Source organism: Pithys albifrons, chromosome 2 (genome assembly GCF_047495875.1).
Source record: "Pithys albifrons albifrons isolate INPA30051 chromosome 2, PitAlb_v1, whole genome shotgun sequence".
NCBI lineage: Eukaryota > Metazoa > Chordata > Aves > Passeriformes > Thamnophilidae > Pithys > Pithys albifrons.
Genome location: NC_092459.1, coordinates 105667870 through 105686384, shown reverse-complemented (window position 1 = coordinate 105686384; position 18515 = coordinate 105667870). Strand labels below are relative to the sequence as shown.

General features: G+C 44.7%; 1 protein-coding gene across 1 annotated transcript in view; it reads left to right on the top strand.

Moving 5' to 3' along the window:
- The window catches only part of HNRNPLL (heterogeneous nuclear ribonucleoprotein L like), a 40675-nt gene that overhangs the window by 7646 nt on the left and 14514 nt on the right, over positions 1 to 18515 (top strand). Inside the window, exons 2-4 of the mRNA XM_071581161.1 lie at positions 9046 to 9164; positions 9282 to 9519; positions 17260 to 17345. Coding sequence (XP_071437262.1) covers positions 9046 to 9164; positions 9282 to 9519; positions 17260 to 17345 — 443 coding nt within the window. The remainder of the gene's footprint in view (positions 1 to 9045; positions 9165 to 9281; positions 9520 to 17259; positions 17346 to 18515) is intronic.

The window sequence follows — 18515 nt, the reverse complement described above, 5'->3', positions numbered from 1 at the left end:
GGTGATCAAAGCTGTGTATTCTACCCCCTCTATTCATTCCCCAAGGTCAATGGGCCATTAGCAGCAGCTGCCCAGGGAGCCATTATCACCTTCACACCCAGCCTGAGGGGGGCGGAGCTGCTAATGGGCCATCAACAGCTCAACACCCCCTGGCTCCCAGAGTTAATCACCCATTGTGTGAGTCCCCGCCCAGGGGGAGGGACTGAGTGCTCCCTGAGGGTACATAAGTGGTGGGTAAGAAGACCTCGGGAACCTCTCGTCGGATCCAGAGCAGCAGCAGGACCTTGACAGGAGGAGATCCCCGCTCTCGCCCAGACCACAGCCCTCGCCTGCACCAACAGGTTTTTCTTTTCCTTTTGCTCTGGACTTGGGGGAACCACAGGGGTCTCAGCACAAGGGCAAACAACCCCCCTTGGGTTTGTGCCCCAGGACACTGGGTTATACTGCTGGGGTTTTGTGAGTTGAAAGCAATTTCCCTTGTGTGTCAGTGTTGTTATTGTAATATTATTATTAAATTTTAGCTCTGTCTTATAATCTCTCTCGTGGTGAGTTCATTTCCCCTGCTGGTTCACCTTTAAACCAGCACATCTTTTGGCGCCCAGCGTGGGGCCACGAGAGAGAAGTCAGAATTACAATTTCATTTTGTGTATTTGGATACAGAAACTCCCTGACTACCATGTTGCTTGATGTATTCATGTGGATGCTGTATCTGGGCCTGTTCATATTCCGACACATGGGGAACCATGTGCCTATTTTGATGCTCTCTTTAATACCAGGGAGAAGGATCAAAATTGCTTTATTAATATACTATGTTTATGTTGTCATAACATCAGAAGCAATGAATTTCATTGTGAATGTATATTCAGTCTGGTGTGCCTGTCCTGGTTTGGGTTATTATCTCTGGGGTCTCATTAAAAATAGCACCCAGACTGTGGGGAAAACAGGCGGAGATGGTTACTTCCACCTTTTCACCTCTGCTACAACAATCATTGAAAATATTGAGCTTCCTTTTGATGTTAGGGACAGCATAATCCTACTGTTAGTGCTGTTAGTGTTGCTTTGTCTCCTCTGTACTGTATACACCATGTTTAGGGTCAGAACTGGGCTTTCTAAGGAGACTTGCTGGAGGCCTGCCCTGGGAGCGGATGATGTTGAGTGGCACGGGAAGTGGGAAGATATGGGCCAGTATTTGGAGACCTTCTCTCCTCAAATGATCTGGAAATTCACCCCAGAACAACTGCAGGACCCTGCCAAAATGCTAAGCTATGTGAAAGGAAGATGCTCTGGTAGTCCCAGAGATGTGCAGCTCACAGCAACCTGCTGGGCCCTGGCCACTGCCTACCGCACACTGCTTGGTGTGGTACAGCATCATCAAGAGGAGGAGAAAAGGAGCAAATCCACAGGCACCATGTCCACCCAAACCACGGCTGAGCCAGAGAGGAAGAGAGATACATCAACCAGCAGCATGTCCACCCAGACCGTGACTGAGCCAGAGAGGAAGAGAGATACATCAGCCAGCACTATGTCCACCCAAACCATGGCTGAGTCAGAGAGAAGAGACACATCAACCAGCACCATGCCCACACAAACCACAGCTGAGCCAGAGAGAAAGGGAAACAAATCAACCAGCACCATGTCCACACAAACCATGGAGGAGCCAGAAGGACAACAGAAACCGATAGCAGTTGCCCCTGTCCAGAAAAGAAAATCAAAGACCAAATCAGTTCGTATAGCGCATGACGAGGAAGAGTCAGGACCTTCATCTCAAGCAGAAGAAATGGAGCCAGAAATAATCACCCGGTCCCTATCCCTGGGAGAGCTGCGTGAGCTCCGGAGAGAGTTCACACGACAGGCAAATGAGTCCATCTTGACCTGGCTACTTCGAATCTGGGATGCTGCAGCCAATGATACAATTCTAGATTGGGAGTGAGGCAAGGCAGCTGGGATCCCTGTCTCGAGATGTGGTCATTGATCAGGGCATTGGAAAGAGACAGGAAACTCTCAGCCTCTGGCGGCGACTGTTGTCAAGCGTGAGGGAGAGATATCTTTGTAAGGAGGACCTCCACGTACAGCAAGGACAATGGAACACGATGGAACAAGGTATCCGGTGCTTAAGGGAATTAGCCGTACTGGAGATAATCTTTTCAGAGGATGAGAGATTCCCTAAAAGTCCAGATGGTGTCCAGTGCACATCCCAGATGTGGTTAAAATTTGCACGACTTGGGCCAGAAATGTATTCTCGCTACCTTGCAACGTTGCAGTGGAGAGAGGGAGAAGACAAGGTGGGTGCACTGGTCAGCAAACTCAGGATTTATGAAGACACTGTCACTGCTCCATTACGAGCCCACGTCTCAGCTGTGGAAACAAAACTGGCTGAACTGGAAGAGAAGATTAAGGAAGGACTCTTCCATATCTCTCCAGAACAAACGAGAGTCTCTGCCATCAGAAGCAGGCGTCTTTCAGCTAAGGAGAAAGGGTACACTCCACGCGGCAATCTGTGGTTTTACCTCCATGAGCATGGAGAAGATATGAGGAAGTGGGATGGGAAACCCACCTCTTCCTTAGCAGCTCGGGTACGTGAATTGCAAAGAGGCACAACTAACACAGGGAATTCTTCAAGGTTGAAGGCTGCTCCGGTCTCTCGTGGGCAAGGCTCCAGACAGTATAGGAATGATGATGTTATGCCCGATCGTCTTGAAGGAACCTCCCGGTCTTATTCACAGGGAGAGCGCAATGAATACCATGACCAGAACTAGGGGGGCCCTGCCTCTAGCCAGGTAGAGGAGAGGGACAATCGGGTTTATTGGACTGTGTGGATTCGGTGGCCTGGCTCATCAGACCCACAGAAATACAAAGCTTTAGTGGACACTGGTGCACAATGCACGTTGATGCCATCAGGATACGTCGGGGCAGAATCCATCTGTATTTCTGGGGTGACAGGGGGATCCCAACAGCTGACTGTACTGGAAGCTGAAGTCAGCTTGACTGGGAAGGAATGGCATAGACACCCCATTGTGACTGGTCCAGAAGCCCCATGTATCCTTGGCATAGACTACTTGAGGAATGGATATTTCAAAGACCCAAAGGGACTGCGTTGGGCCTTTGGCATAGCTGCTGTGGAGACAGAGGAAATCAGACAGCTGAGCACCTTGCCTGGCCTCTCAGAGGACCCTTCTGCTGTGGGACTGCTGAAAGTTGAAGAACAATTGGTACTGCTGGCCACAGCCACAGTGCACCGTCGGCAATACCGCACTGACCGAGACTCTGTGACCCCCATACACAAGATGATTCGTGAGCTGGAGAGCCAAGGGGTGGTCAGCAAGACTCACTCACCCTTTAATAGCCCCATATGGCCAGTACGTAAGTCCAGTGGAGAGTGGAGGCTGACGGTGGATTACCGTGGTCTCAATGAGGTCACACCCCCCCGAGTGCCGCTGTGCCGGACATGCTGGAGCTTCAGTATGAGCTGGAGTCCAAGGCAGCCAAGTGGTATGCCACCATCGACATTGCCAATGCCTTTTTCTCCATTCCGTTGGCAGCAGAGTGCAGGCCGCAGTTCGCTTTCACCTGGAAGGGAGTGCAGTACACCTGGAATCGACTGCCCCAGGGGTGGAAACACAGTCCCACCATTTGCCATGGACTGATCCAGACTGCATTGGAAAAGGGTGAGGCTCCAGAGCATCTACAGTACATTGATGACATCATTGTATGGGGGAACACAGCAGGGGAGGTTTTTGAGAAAGGAAAGAAGATAATCCAGATTCTCCTAAGAGCTGGTTTTGCCATTAAACGAAGTAAGGTCAAGGGACCTGCCCAGGAAATTCAGTTCCTAGGAGCGAAGTGGCAAGACGGGCGTCGTCAGATTCCAACAGAGGTGATCAACAAAATAGCAGCTATGTCCCCACCGACCAGCAAGAAGGAAACTCAGGCTTTCCTAGGTGCCGTGGGCTTTTGGAGGATGCATATCCCTGAGTACAGTCAGATTGTAAGCCCTCTCTACCTTGTGACACGGAAGAAAAATGATTTCCAGCGGGGCCCTGAACAACAACAAGCCTTTGAACAGATTAAACAGGAGATTACCCATGCAGTAGCCCTTGGGCCAGTCAGGACAGGACAGGATGTGAAGAATGTGCTCTACACTGCAGCCGGGGAGAATGGCCCATCCTAGAGCCTCTGGCAGAAAGTACCTGAGGAGACTTGAGGACGACCGCTGGGATTCTGGAGTCGGGGATACAAAGGATCTGAGGCCAGCTACACCCCAACTGAGAAAGAGATCCTGGCAGCTTATGAAGGAGTTCGAGCCACCTCAGAAGTGATTGGCACTGAGGCACAGCTCATCCTGGCACCCTGACTACCAGTGTTGGGATAGATGTTCAAAGGAAAAGCTCCTTCTACCCATCATGCCACTGATGCCACATGGAGTAAGTGGATCGCTCTGATCACGCAGCGAACCCGGATAGGGAATCCTAATCGCCCTGGGATTTTGGAAATCATCACTAACTGGCTGGAAGGTGAGAGTTTCGGATTGTCCTCTGAAGAAGAAGAGGAGCAGGTGACACGAGCTGAGGAGGCCCCACCATATAACCAGCTAGCAGAAGAGGAGAAGCGATATGCTCTCTTCACAGATGGCTCTTGCCGCATTGTAGGGACAAGCCGGAAATGGAAAGCAGCTGTATGGAGTCCTACACGTCGAGTTGCAGAAGCGACTGAAGGACAAGGTGGATCAAGTCAGGTTGCAGAGCTGAAAGCTGTTCAGCTGGCTTTGGATATCGCTGAACGAGAGAAGTGGCCAAGACTCTACCTTTACACTGACTCGTGGATGGTGGCCAATGCTCTGTGGGGATGGCTGGAGCGCTGGAGAAAGGCCGGCTGGCAGCGCAAAGGGAAACCCATCTGGGCGGCTGAGATGTGGCAGGACATCGCTGCCCGGGTAGAGAAGCTGAGTGTGAAGGTCCGTCACGTAGATGCTCATGTACCCAAGAGCCAGGCTAATGAGGAGCATCGTAACAACGAGCAGGTGGATCGAGCTGCCAGGATTGAAGTCTCTCAGGTAGATCTGGATTGGCAGCATAAAGGTGAATTGTTTCTAGCCTGATGGGCCCATGATGCCTCTGGTCATCAGGGCAGAGATGCGACATACAGATGGGCTCGTGACCGAGGGGTGGATCTAACCATGGACAGTGTCTCACAGGTTATCCATGACTGTGACACATGTGCTGCCATCAAGCAGGCCAAGCGGGTGAAGCCTCTATGGTATGGTGGACGGTGGTCGAAATACAGGTATGGGGAAGCCTGGCAAGTTGACTACATCACACTTCCCCAAACACACCAAGGCAAGCGCTATGTGCTGACCATGGTAGAGGCAACCACTGGATGGCTGGAGACATACCCCGTATCTCACGCCACTGCCCAGAATACCATCCTGGGCCTTGAGAAACAAGTTCTGTGGAGACACGGCACCCCAGAGAGAATAGAGTCTGACAACGGCACCCACTTCAAGAACAGCCTCATAGACACCTGGGCCAGAGAGCACGGCATTGAGTGGGTGTATCATATCCCCTACCATGCTCCAGCTGCCGGGAAAGTTGAGCGATGTAATGGACTGCTGAAAACAACCTTGAAGGCATTGGGTGGGGGAACTTTCAAACACTGGGAGCTGCATTTGGCAAAGGCCACCTGATTGGTCAACACCCGGGGCTCCATCAATCGAGCTGGCCCTGCCCAATCAGAACTCTTGAATACTGTAGATGGAGATAAAGTCCCTGTGGTCCATATGAGGGGTATGTTAGGAAAGACTGTTTGGGTTAGTCCCACCTCAAACAAAGGCAAACCCATCCGAGGGATTGTCTTTGCTCAAGGACCTGGTTGCACTTGGTGGGTAACGCAAAAAGATGGAGAAACATGTTGTGTACCACAAGGGGACCTAATTTTGAGCGAGAAGAGTTTGTAATGTTTCATTGTATATATGTGTATATAGATGTATAGGTAAAAAGGGAGATTAATTTGGGAATGACTAGATGGAGTAGAATAAGGGGTGGATAATGTCCTAGTTCAGTAGGAGGGACCAGCTAACCCTGTGTGGGGGTGATCAAAGCTGTGTATTCTACCCCCTCTATTCATTCCCCAAGGTCAATGGGCCATTAGCAGCAGCTGCCCAGGGAGCCATTATCACCTTCACACCCAGCCTGAGGGGGGCGGAGCTGCTAATGGGCCATCAACAGCTCAACACCCCCTGGCTCCCAGAGTTAATCACCCATTGTGTGAGTCCCCGCCCAGGGGGAGGGACTGAGTGCTCCCTGAGGGTACATAAGTGGTGGGTAAGAAGACCTCGGGAACCTTTCGTCGGATCCAGAGCAGCAGCAGGACCTTGACAGGAGGAGATCCCCGCTCTTGCCCAGACCACAGCCCTCGCCTGCACCAACAGGTTTTTCTTTTCCTTTTGCTCTGGACTTGGGGGAACCACAGGGGTCTCAGCATAAGGGCAAACAACCCCCCCTTGGGTTTGTGCCCCAGGACACTGGGTTATACTGCTGGGGTTTTGTGAGTTGAAAGCAATTTCCCTTGTGTGTCAGTGTTGTTATTGTAATATTATTATTAAATTTTAGCTCTGTCTTATAATCTCTCTCGTGGTGAGTTCATTTCCCCTGCTGGTTCACCTTTAAACCAGCACACCCTAGCACTAACTGGGATCTTAATATAGTATGCAGAGCAATGAATATTAAATGTAATAATTTTTGATTGTTCTGTAGACTGTAAATAAGGGTGCCTGCTATCTTAACACCTTAGAGCAATAGGCTTTGCAGGAAAAAAATCATAATTTTTGTTAGTTTTCTTTTGACGGTTTTCTTAGATGCTTCTTTCAGCTTTGAAAAGTGTATATGTGGGTTAAGAATATATAAGCTGAAAATAAAACCTCTCTGTAGTTCTGTTCCTTCTGCAGTTGCCTAAACATTTGCAGTTGAAAGTATTAACCTTTTATGATGACTTTGATCGCTGCTGCTGCTGTAGACCTGAGCTGATTCAGTATCTTATGCAAATATCACTAGTGGTTTTTTACCAGCATTGTCAGAGTTCTTATTCAAAGAAATATGTTGCCACTTAAAATGCTTTCATATTGCAAACAAATAAAATGTAAGCTGAGCTTAACAAATTACACAGAAGATTGTTCTGACATCTGAGGAAGTCGGAAGTGCTGACTTTCAGCTCAGACAGAATGGTCCAATCCTTGATTTAAAGAAAAAAGTACTTGTTTAGTGAGAACTGCATATGTATGAGGGTTGGTTTCTTGTAGCCTCGTTATGCTGTGTGCTGAAGGAATCTGCAGCGATATGGAATCTCCTGGTCCTGGATTATCAGTCCATTAACCTAGGAGAAGTGTGTGCTCTATGCTCACCCCAACCATGTGGTCTCTGAGAGCCCCCACAAAGGACACACAGGGACCACCGGCGAAGGCAGGAACAAAGAGGAAGTTTAATCAGGGGTACAGGTTTATATGGACTTTGGAGGGATACAAATTCACCAATAAGGGACAAGAGGGAAATCTGGATTTGTGCCAATAGGAGTATGGGGATTTACATTCAATGGGAGGGGGTGACAGGAAATATGAGGTCACTGTCCTTCTCCCAGCCCCCTGGCCTGGCAGGGGTTTATGGGAAGAACAAGCAGTGACTATGCAATTTTTACATTTAGTACATTTAAACCACATTAAAAATATCAGTTGTTAAAGCATTCTCTGTGGCTGGTGTATTTTCTTCATCAGCCCATTTCTGACATGACATCCTCCAAGCCATGTATTGAGAATGCATTGCCACACGTATGGAACACAGGAGTTAAACACATGACTCAATTTGTAATTATCTGGATTGTGTGTTTTTTTCCTTGAATCTGTTGTTCAAATGGACAAGGAAGAGAGGAATGTCTAGAAGTAGCAGCAATCATTGTGGTTATTTAATTAGTGGAGCTGAATGCTCCTCTGTGCTACAGATGAGAATCTCTCCGTAGTTCCAGAAGATGCTATACTGCTGTTTAGGAGAAAGTGAAAAATCAACAAGACCTGATCTGCTGGATTGAACACATTGATGTAGTTTCTAAATTCAAATACATCAACTTTACACTGCTGTTACACATAGGAAATTTGGGTGCTGGGTGTTTGCAGTATATTTTAGTGTGCCCTTTATTGTCTCTAATATTTTTTATTATCTCTCATTATTAGCTGACTTTTTTTTTTTACCCTGTATCTTAAAATATGTAAGGTAAATTTTAGCCTTACTTCAGGCTTTGCATGAAAAGATGAGCTGATTCCAGCCCAAATTTTTCTGTCACACAGAACTGAGACTCTCTGAAGTCACAGCAGTAGCTTGAAAGGTGTTCATGGTGGGAATTTCTGTGTGCTAATGTACAGTGTCTGGATCTCTTAATGGTATTCAAACTCATAGTAAAAAGAGAGAACATACACATATGTACAGAAATCGTGAATTTTTATAATATGTGTGAACAGTGTTCAGAATTAGAAGGAAGGTTTGGTTTATTTCAAGTATAGCCCAGAGTTGACTTTTTTTGCGTTGTGGAGCAAAGCTCTACACACATTAGAAAAATACTCAATTTTCATTCAGTTTACTGATGGCCCTTGTTCTTGCTTTTTTATTCCCCCAGCCTGTCTCAAACAAATACTGGCAACAGCAAACAGAAAGAATGTCAGAAATATTTTAGCTATTGGCATGTCCTAAATTTTTTTTTATGCTTTCAATGAATAGGGTGTAAGCCATCCTGCAATTCAACCAGTGGTAAATAGGCTTCTTTTTTAATATTAGAAAAATGTTGTGTGTGCAAACAGATTAATTAAAAAAGCTTTTTATTTTAGGTAAACATCAGCAACTGAACTTGGCAATCTGTTTGGAAAGAAAGTTAAATTCTTTAATACATACTTAGACTGTGGAGATGGCTGCTTCTGGACCTAGTGTGGTATCTACCAAATACTTAACTTTAGTTAATGACAGCAGTATTCCTTGTTCTGTGCTGAATTTTAAAATGCCGTTTTGTTGCTAGGATGCTGGGGGAAGTCACCACAAAGTCTCTGTGTCTCCTGTCGTCCATGTCCGAGGACTGTGTGAATCAGTTGTGGAAGCAGATCTCGTGGAAGCTCTAGAAAAGTTTGGAACCATATGGTATGTCTCTGATAGGAATTGTTTAGAAGAAGCCATGTCATACATGACCATTTTGGGACTTGGGAGCTGTTTAGAGCAAGTATTTCAGAAAACTTCCTGTGCTATTTCTCTCACCAGCTATGTCATGATGATGCCATTTAAGCGCCAGGCTCTGGTGGAGTTTGAGAATGTGGAAAGTGCAAAGAAATGTGTCACATTTGCAGCAGACGAGCCTGTGTACATTGCTGGGCAGCAAGCCTTCTTCAACTACTCCACCAGCAAGAGGATTACTCGGCCAGGGAACACTGATGACCCCTCTGGGGGAAATAAAGTTCTCCTGTTGTCAATTCAGAATCCTCTCTACCCAATTACAGTGGTATGTTTCTTTTAAATTTTTTGGGGTTTTTAAATGAAATAATACAAAGCAGGGAGCAGCAATCTCTGTTACATTATTTCCATTGAGTATTACTTGTTAATTTGAGTAGAAGTTAAATTCACCTACCAAATCTTTACACCATCTTCACATTGGTAACATGAGCTAAAAGGAAGGGTTTTTCAACATGATTCGGTCTTGTATGGATATTTCACGATACATTTGAAGGCTTCAGAGGGCACGATTTTGAAATGCTACTGAAATACTTCCAAATGTGTTGCCACAACATCAAGATTGTTCTTTAGCCTTTAGGCTGAGTGGTGTATGTTTAAAGAGCAAGTAATTTTTCCAGTTGGAAGGGTTATTTTATTTGCAGTCCCTCTTAAGTATTTCCTTTATGAAAAGTTGAAATGTTCACCTGTTGATGGTCAACTCCAGTTTGATGGACTCTTCCTCACTTTTATTTGGGCTTATACATTTTCCTTTTCATTATTTCAAGTCATATCATGTATACAGTTGCATCCTAGTGTAGTACCATTAATTTATGGCACACGTATGTGGATGTTTTAAAGATACAGGGGTTTTTTGCTAGTATTTAGAATGTATATTATATCATGCATTGAATGCTTATATTTTTTCTTAGAGATTTTATAGTACATGTTTAATTGCACAGAAATATTTCAGGAATAAATAAAAAATTAAAATTGTGTACTATAATACGAGCATGAATTACCTGTTCTTAGGAAAGTATATAGGATGGTATGGACCAATCAAAGTGTTTGGGTTGTGTGGAACCATGTAATGTAATGCAGGCATTAAGTTTTGTTTAATGTGCTGTAAATTATGCTACCAGACTGATTGCAACTTTAGTGTTCCTGAAATTACCTCAGGTAGTCAGTTCCATATTGTGCTTTCTGCTTCACTATTTTGTGAATATCCATAGTTTTTTTCCTCTTAATTCATTAGTGGATGATGAATTTCCTTTCTCCTGTCAGTTTTCTTTATAGAAAATCATGTCAAGGTATGAGTTGCTTTTTAGTGTTTAAAAATGAACCTGCTCTGAGCTGTGTGAACAAATCCCCACTGACTTAGGTTAAAGTATTCTTTGCATCTGACTGGGATCAAATTTTGGAAACTGTTTCATTCACGTGTTTTAAATTTGTCCTGCATAAGCAGCTGAGTTGAACACACTGCTTGAAGACACTAGTAGCAATGTGTGGTTCTGGCTGAGAGACTCCCATGGAAATTCTGAGGATGAAACCCCAAGCATAGTATAGCTCCTTTTTAAAAACAAACACTGCCTCCCAACATCTTCCTTCCCACTGCACCCAGCTGTCTGCTTAGCATATACCAGCAGTGCTAGAAGCAGGCACATTTCCAGAATTTCTGGCAAAAATCAGAGCTCATTGAAGACAGTGCAGTCCAACAGTGACAGCAGTTGTACCTGTAACAGCTAAGAATGTGATGAGAAAAATACCAATTTTGCACTTGGCCAAGGGGTTAAAGAAACAGTTGACTTCAGAATGCCTCAGGCAAAGTCGACATTGTCAAGAAAAAACACACCCCTGGGAAAAGAAGACAAAAATCAACCAAACAATCCTCCCCCTCAAAAAAAAAAGGCACAAAGCCCAACACCACTTCTTCCTCTTCAACACTTCTCTCTTCCTAAATTTGAACTACTGTTAGACAAAACATATCAAAAATTGCAACCAGTTTTAAGTGCAAAGTGTGAATAACTGCAGTAACTGTTCCATAGTTTTTAAGAGTTTTATTTCAAAACAGTAAAGAGCTCTTAAAGAGAAATTGGTCTGTTCAAGGGCATCTTGTGGCAAAAGCAAAATTGTTCAAAAATTTTGCTGCAGGTTATTTCCTGCATTAAAATTATGACCAGCTTCTCTCTCCAACCCTTTTTTTTAAGGGTGTGACAGCAAAGGGCGAATTACCTGTATTTAATTCCTAATTGCTTTTTGCCCAAGATGTCATAAGTAGGTCTTTGAAGTTCTCTTTTCCCAGTTTCCTTATCTGTGGGCAGAACTTTGTCAGGGATTTGTCTATTCAAACAGACCTTCTCAAAGTGACTCATCTTGCTGCAGTCATTGCTGTCTGTTCAGCCATACCTGTGCTGCTCTCTCTTAGTTCTTACATTCTAAGCCTTCTGTACATGCACCAGGAAGTTATGATATGACTTGGCAACTGAAATGTTTTAAACTTAACTATCAACATACCCTGAGATTAAGTTGCTGCACCTTTTTGTGATATTCTAGTATGTATACAATGCTAGTGCTTAATTTTTTATAAACATCCCATGTTACTGTATCTTTTGAATCACTTGATTGATTTGATAATACAAAGTAGCTGAATTTAAAAAAATAAAATAATCAAGCTGTGTGTGTGGCTGCTGGCTAATGGCACTGATGGCATTTTGAATAGAGCTTCCGTTTTGAAGGACAATTTTTTGCTTTTAATTAAGTGGCTGTGCAGAAATTTCTTGTGAAAGAAAGTCATATGCCTGAAAATTAATGTCACCTGGAGCTGGAAAGTTTCTAGGAATCTTTTCTCCCAAACAAGGGGAGATGGTCGGCAGCTGTTTTGTCCTGTGGAGTGTGCATAGAAAATATACCTATAAATTATCTCATAGATTTTATTTTTTATGGGTTCAGGCTGCCTGAATCCTTTCTAAAAATGTCTGTCCATCTTCTAAAAATCTTAAGGTTGACAACCTCCTCTGTTTGCTTCATTTAGCTTGACAGAAGGCTTGGTGGAGTGTCTGGGGCAAGGCCCCTCAGCATGGCCAGTGTGTCTGGTTTGTTGTAGGGGGGGGCTTTATTTGTTTGTTTTTATAGGTAATATAGGTGTATATTAAAGTTTATGGTACTTTATATGAGCCAGAAGTTACACCACTGCAGCTGAGCTGTAGCCACCAAAAATATACTCTTTTTCAAGTTTCTTCTTGTGTTTGTGTGGGGGTTATGTGGGCTGTGTTTTTTCTAGTGTTATGAAATGCAGCATCCCTCTCACCCTTGTGCCTCCCAATTGCTCCTCTCTTCTGCAGAAGTGTAGTAAATACTACACCTACCTTCTTTCTTCCTTCTCCCTCTTGTCCCCCAAATAAACTCGAGGATATATGCCAGTATCCTGGAACGATCATTTTGGAGGTATTTGGTTGAGGTATTAAAAAAGGAAACAAAAAATGGATTGTGGTAGAGCGTTTTACCAAGGTGTCAGTGCCTTTGCCTGCTGGTTGTAGCTATGAAACTGGCTGTCCAGTAACGCGCTTTCAACTGTTTGAATATGATCTAATGGGTGAATTGTTTTTAGAAATCAAAGTTCCTGTTTGCTTGGGTTCTCAGGCCTGAGTCCTGGGAATTCTGAGTATGGGTGTATAATCACTCTAAAATAAACTTATTTTTCTTGGCCAGAGTTGTGCTGGCAAGTAGTTTCGGTACTGTGATTCTGAATTGTTACATGTAGTTTCGGTTACTTCCAGCACCACATCCTGAGCTGGCCTGACGTGCAGCAGAGCGAACTTTACCCCTTACTGTTTGGTTCCCCTGCAGCACTGAGGATGGTCGTGAATTTTATTGATTCCTTGTAATACAGACAAATGCTGCTGAAAGCAGAGCATTAGCAATGAGTTTGCATGAATCCAGAGTTTGCTGTCAAAATTTTTCTCTGCCTTAAATGAAGATGCATAGCACCCACTTGGAGTGTCTTTGATTCAATTGAAAACAATTGAATATCTCTTTTGATGAGCTACCCAGGTTTACATCTTGGACTGTCCCCATTTACTCTATGAAAATGAACATGGACTCAGCTGCTACAGTCTCATGACATTCAATGTGCTATAACTACAGTATCACTTTGTCTCTCTCTGCTTTAGTAGAACCACTGCAGTGCATCCTTCAAAGGTAGCAGAGCTTGAGATATGGATGCAATTACTGGGTTTTAACACAGCTGAAAATACTTGTTAAACTGATGTTTGCATGAATACTTCATATAGAAGTTTTTTTCTTGGTTTTCAGATTTGATTTGCTGTACTGTATTAATCCATAAAAATGCTAATCATTCATTCATGGCTAGGCTTCGCGAACGAAGATTTGAGAAGGGCATTACCCACGCTTGCTGCAAGTGTGCTGGTGGCTAAAAAGGCCGATACGGGATAGGAAGGTCCAGTCACAAAAGGTACAGCGAAACATCTCCCTAGGTGACATTGGCAAGGAACGGTTCTTTCTGCGTTGTCTTTTCTCCTCAAGACTGACTCTCCGTGCATTCTCAAAGGAAGCAGCAGCGTCGTGAATGGTGTGTCTCCATGAATCCCGATTGGAGGCCAGAGTGGACCATTGGTGGCAGTCAGTATGGCCAAGGCTGAGGTGTTGTTTCAGGGAGTCCTTGTATCTCTTCTTCGGGGCTCCTCTCTTGCAACAGCCGGTGGCGAGTTAACCATAGAGCACAATCTTCGGAAGGCGGTGATCCTCCATCCTGGAGACGTGCCCTGCCCAGCGCAGCTGCGTTCTCTTCAGCATGACCTCGATACTGCTGACCCCTGCCTGTTCAAGAACAGACACATTGGTCACGTAATCAGACCAGTGGATGTTTAGGATTGAACGGAGGCAGCGCTGATGGAAGCGTTCGAGAAGCCGCAGGTGGTGGTGGTAGATGACCCAGGATTCAGACCCATATAAAAGAGTAGACAGTACAATGGCTCTGTAGACACTAATCTTTGTACTTTTCTTCAGGTGTTTATTGGACCAGACTCTTTTATGGAGTTTTCTGAAGGCTTTGTATGCCTTTGCTAGCCTGTTATCTATCTCTTTGTCGATCTTACCGTCTGAGGAAATGATACTTGCCAGATAGATGAACTGCTGGACTGACTTAAGCTCTGAATTGCCTATGGTGATGTGAGGATGATGGAAGACTTCTTGAGGTGCAGGTTGGTAGAGAACTTCCGTCTTCTTCAGGCTGACTTCCAGCCCAAAAAGCTCAGCAGCCTCTGCAAAGCAGGATGTTAAGCGCTGCAGAGCTGCTTCTGTGTGAGCAACAAGGGTGGCATCATCAGCAAAAAGCAGCTCACGGACAAGGTGATTCAGGTTCTTGGTGTGGGCCTTCAGTCGCCTTTAGGTTGAATAGGCTTCCATCGGTACGATATTGGATGTAGATGCCGTTTTCTTCATCGAGGTCTGCTGTGGCTCTTTGGAGCATCATGCTGAAGAAGATTGTGAATAGAGTTGGTGCAAGAACCAACCTTGTTTCACACCATTGGTTATTGGAAAGGGCTCAGAGAGTGCATCGCCATATCTGACTTGTCCACGCTGATCCTTATGTAGCAGGATGATCATTTTGAGGAACTTGGGGGGACATCCTAAATGTTCTAAGATCTGCCACAGGCCTTTTCTGCTCACAGTGTCGAAAGCTTTGGTGAGGTCAACGAAGGTTACATAGAGACCTTTGTTCTGTTCCCTACACTTCTCTTGCAGTTGTCTGAGAACAAACACCATGTCTGTGGTGCTCCTATTGGCTCTGAAACCACACTGGCTTTCAGGTAGATCTTCTGCAATAGTGGGGACTAATCTGTTCAGACGTATTCTTGCAAGGATTTTACCAGCAATGGAGAGCAAAGTAATACCTTGGTAATTTGAGCAGTCTGATTTTTCTCCTTTCTTCTTGTACAGGGTGATAATGACTGCATCCCGGAGATCTGGTGGTAGTTCCCCTTGTTCCCAGCAATGCACAACAAGCTCGTGGAATTTGGCATGGAGTGCTTGACCTCCATGCTTCCAGATTTCAGGTGGAACTCCATCAACCCCAGCTGCCTTGCCAGTTTTCACCTGTTGTATGGCCTTGAGTATCTCTCCCATTGTAGGGGCTGCATCCAATTCATGTTTCACCGGTTCTTGTGTAATGTGCTGAATTGCCGAGCCTTGGACTACATGGTTGGCACTGAAGAGAGTCTGAAAGTGCTCAGACCATCGGTTCAGGATGGAGGTTTTATCTGTTAGAAGCATTTGACCATCTGCACTGAGTAGGGGGCTTTGAACCTGGTGTGAGGGTCCATACACTGCTTTCAGGGCCTCATAGAATCCTCTTTGGTCACCCAAATCTGCACATAGTTGTGTCTTTTCTGCTAGGTCGAGCCACCATTTGTTCTGGATGTCTCGAAGTTTCTGTTGGAGCTTGCTGCATTCAATACAAAAGGCGGCTTTTTTTATATGGCAAGATGGCTGAGCAAGGTGTGCTTGGTGAGCAGTTCTCTTCTTCTTCAACAATTCCTGGATCTCTTGATTGTTCTCATCAAACCAGTCTTTATTTTTCTTGGAGGAGAATCCTAGGGTCTCTTCAGAGGACTGCAGGATGCAACTTTTAATATGTTGCCAAAGCGCTTCAGGAGAGGGATCTATGGGATTATCTTTAAGTCTTGTTTGAAGGTTTACCTGGAAGCTGTCTCTCACTGTGGCTGTTTGAAGATTCCTGACTTGGAGCCTCCTCCTTGGAATGCCGCCTCTCTTAGGTTTGGGCTTGAAGTGGAGGTTAAGTTTGCAGCGCACAAGGCGATGGTCTGTTTGACATTCTGCACTCGGTGTCACTCGAGTATGACAGACATCACTGACGTTTCTCTGTTGTACTAAGATATAGCCAATGAGGTGCCAGTGCTTGGATCGAGGATGCATCCAGGTTGTCTTCAGGCTGTCTTTGTGTTGAAAGATAGTGTTGGTGGTGGTGAGCTGCCGTTCTGCGCAAAACTCTAGCAGGAGGCGTCCGTTGTCATTGCAGTTTCCAATGCCATGCTTGCCCAGGACTCCTTTCCAGGCTTCAGAATTCTTACCTACTCTGGTGTTGAAGTCACCAAGGATTATGATCTTATCATCTGCAGGAACATTTTGGGTGAGGAGGCGCAGGTCTGTGTAGAATTTTTCTTTTTCCTCTGGGTCAGCTTGGAGAGTTGGGGCATATACGCTAAAAAGAACAACATGTTGCTTGTTGTGTAGAGGGAGGCGTAAGGACATAATGTGATTGGAATGACCTTATCGGCAGATTTTCAAGTTTGGAGGCAATGGAGTATTTAATCATGAAGCCAACTCCTGAAAGGTGTCTTTTGGTTTTGGGTTTGCCTGACCAGTAGAGTGTGTAGCCAGCACCATGTTCTTTAAGACTGCCTTCCTCATGAAGACGAACTTCACTGAGATCAGCAATGTTAATGTTGAGCCGTGACAGAACTGGCCCCACCCTTTACTCCTAAGGTTCATCTGCCACGGCCTAGCGAGCTTGGACGGTGACAGCGAATATCTCAGGACGTAGGTTTGGTTAGAGTATCCTTCTCTTAGGTGGATGGCCTTACAGGGCTAAACGAGCTCCATCTGCCCGGGTTTGGGGTTGGAGTTGTCCTTCTCCTAGGATGGTTGCCAGACGGCTAGTGAGCCCATCCTGCCCGTGGACACACTTTGTCTGACCCTTCAGCTGAGACTTGTCTGGCATGGGAGACCCTACCAGCGGCGCAAACCACCTCCAGCATAGCTCTCAACCTCATGAGGGCACGCAAGCTTCTCCCCCGCGACAAGGGGGTGTCCCCGGAGAAGAAAAATGCTAATCATGTATGTATCAATTAAGTAGGGGAAAATGAGAAACAAAAAGTTAACCAGACGTTTCTTTGCTCTTTGACATTTAAATGCCAATGCAGGAAAAAGTTTGGTGGATCAGAAGTGTTTGAAATTTCACATCTGACTAAAATATTTCTGTTTTTTTCCTTAGGATGTTTTGTATACAGTGTGCAACCCTGTTGGAAAGGTTCAGCGCATTGTTATATTCAAGAGAAATGGAATACAAGCCATGGTTGAATATCCTTTTTCAGTGCTATTTTTTTTCTGTAGATTCTTGACTCCAGATGGGTTTAATATGAGAATGCCAGAAAAATACCATGGTATTTTGAGACCAAATTATTTTTTAATTTCTGTCTAAGACATGAAAGTTTCTAATTTCTGTATGTCTGTAAGAGAAAGTTACACTTACACATTTCATCTTTATAGGAAAATGGCATTGTCAATAGTGGTCTGGATAGCCATGTTTGTAGGCCCTAAGGCTAATCATTGCAGACATGACATATGTCACAGATTTGATAACCCCTTGTACACAAAAGTTTCATGGCTTCTGCCTGTGTTGATACTCAAGAAATGGGTGAGGGATTGCAGAGGTGCAGTTTGATTTCAGACTCTTCTGAAATAGTTCCAGAATGTACTGCTTGTTGTACTATTCTGACTTCAGTAAAGCACAAGACCAGCTTAGGCCTCCTTGACCTGTTCATCATGTCTTGAGGAAATTCCCTGCTCTGTTATCCAACTGTTTACTCTGTGGCATTAAGTTGTACATGGGTTGAATGTTCAGAGTTGTGTGTTACTGCTGTTTGCAAAGTCCAAAGTCTGATATGATTATGCCTTCACTTATAAAACTCTGATAGCCATCTTTTTAAAGGCTGATTACCCTGCATTTTTGAGCTGTTATCTGGACAAAATTTAACAACATCTCAGGCATTCTTTTGTGATTGCAGATGGTAGTAATTCAGCAAGCTTTATTAGTGGGTCCCATCTGTAAAACAGGACTTAACCTGTGGCTGCATTGGTGATTACCCAGGCAGAGACGTAGCCTTATGTCCATAAAAGCAAACTAATTGCTATTTAACTGTGTAGAATATTCAGACAAATTGTGTGTTCTAATAGTAGTTTGACTTCCTGTTGAGTTTGTGGTAAGTGGTCTTGTCTGTACAATATGACTTGTACAGTCAGGGGTTATTCAGTATCTTGTGAAAGATTAGGGAAGTTGTGGGGAGGATCCTTCACACACTGTGTGTATACTTATGTCCTTTGAATTAAATTCCATAGCATGCCTTTTATTAAAAACAGAAACAACCAGCAATTAAAAGAAAACTCACAAATACCAGTGAAGTAATGCAGCAGCACAGGTAAACAACTGGGTGGCCAGAGGAAACTGAGCTTCAAGAGGAAACTGAGCTT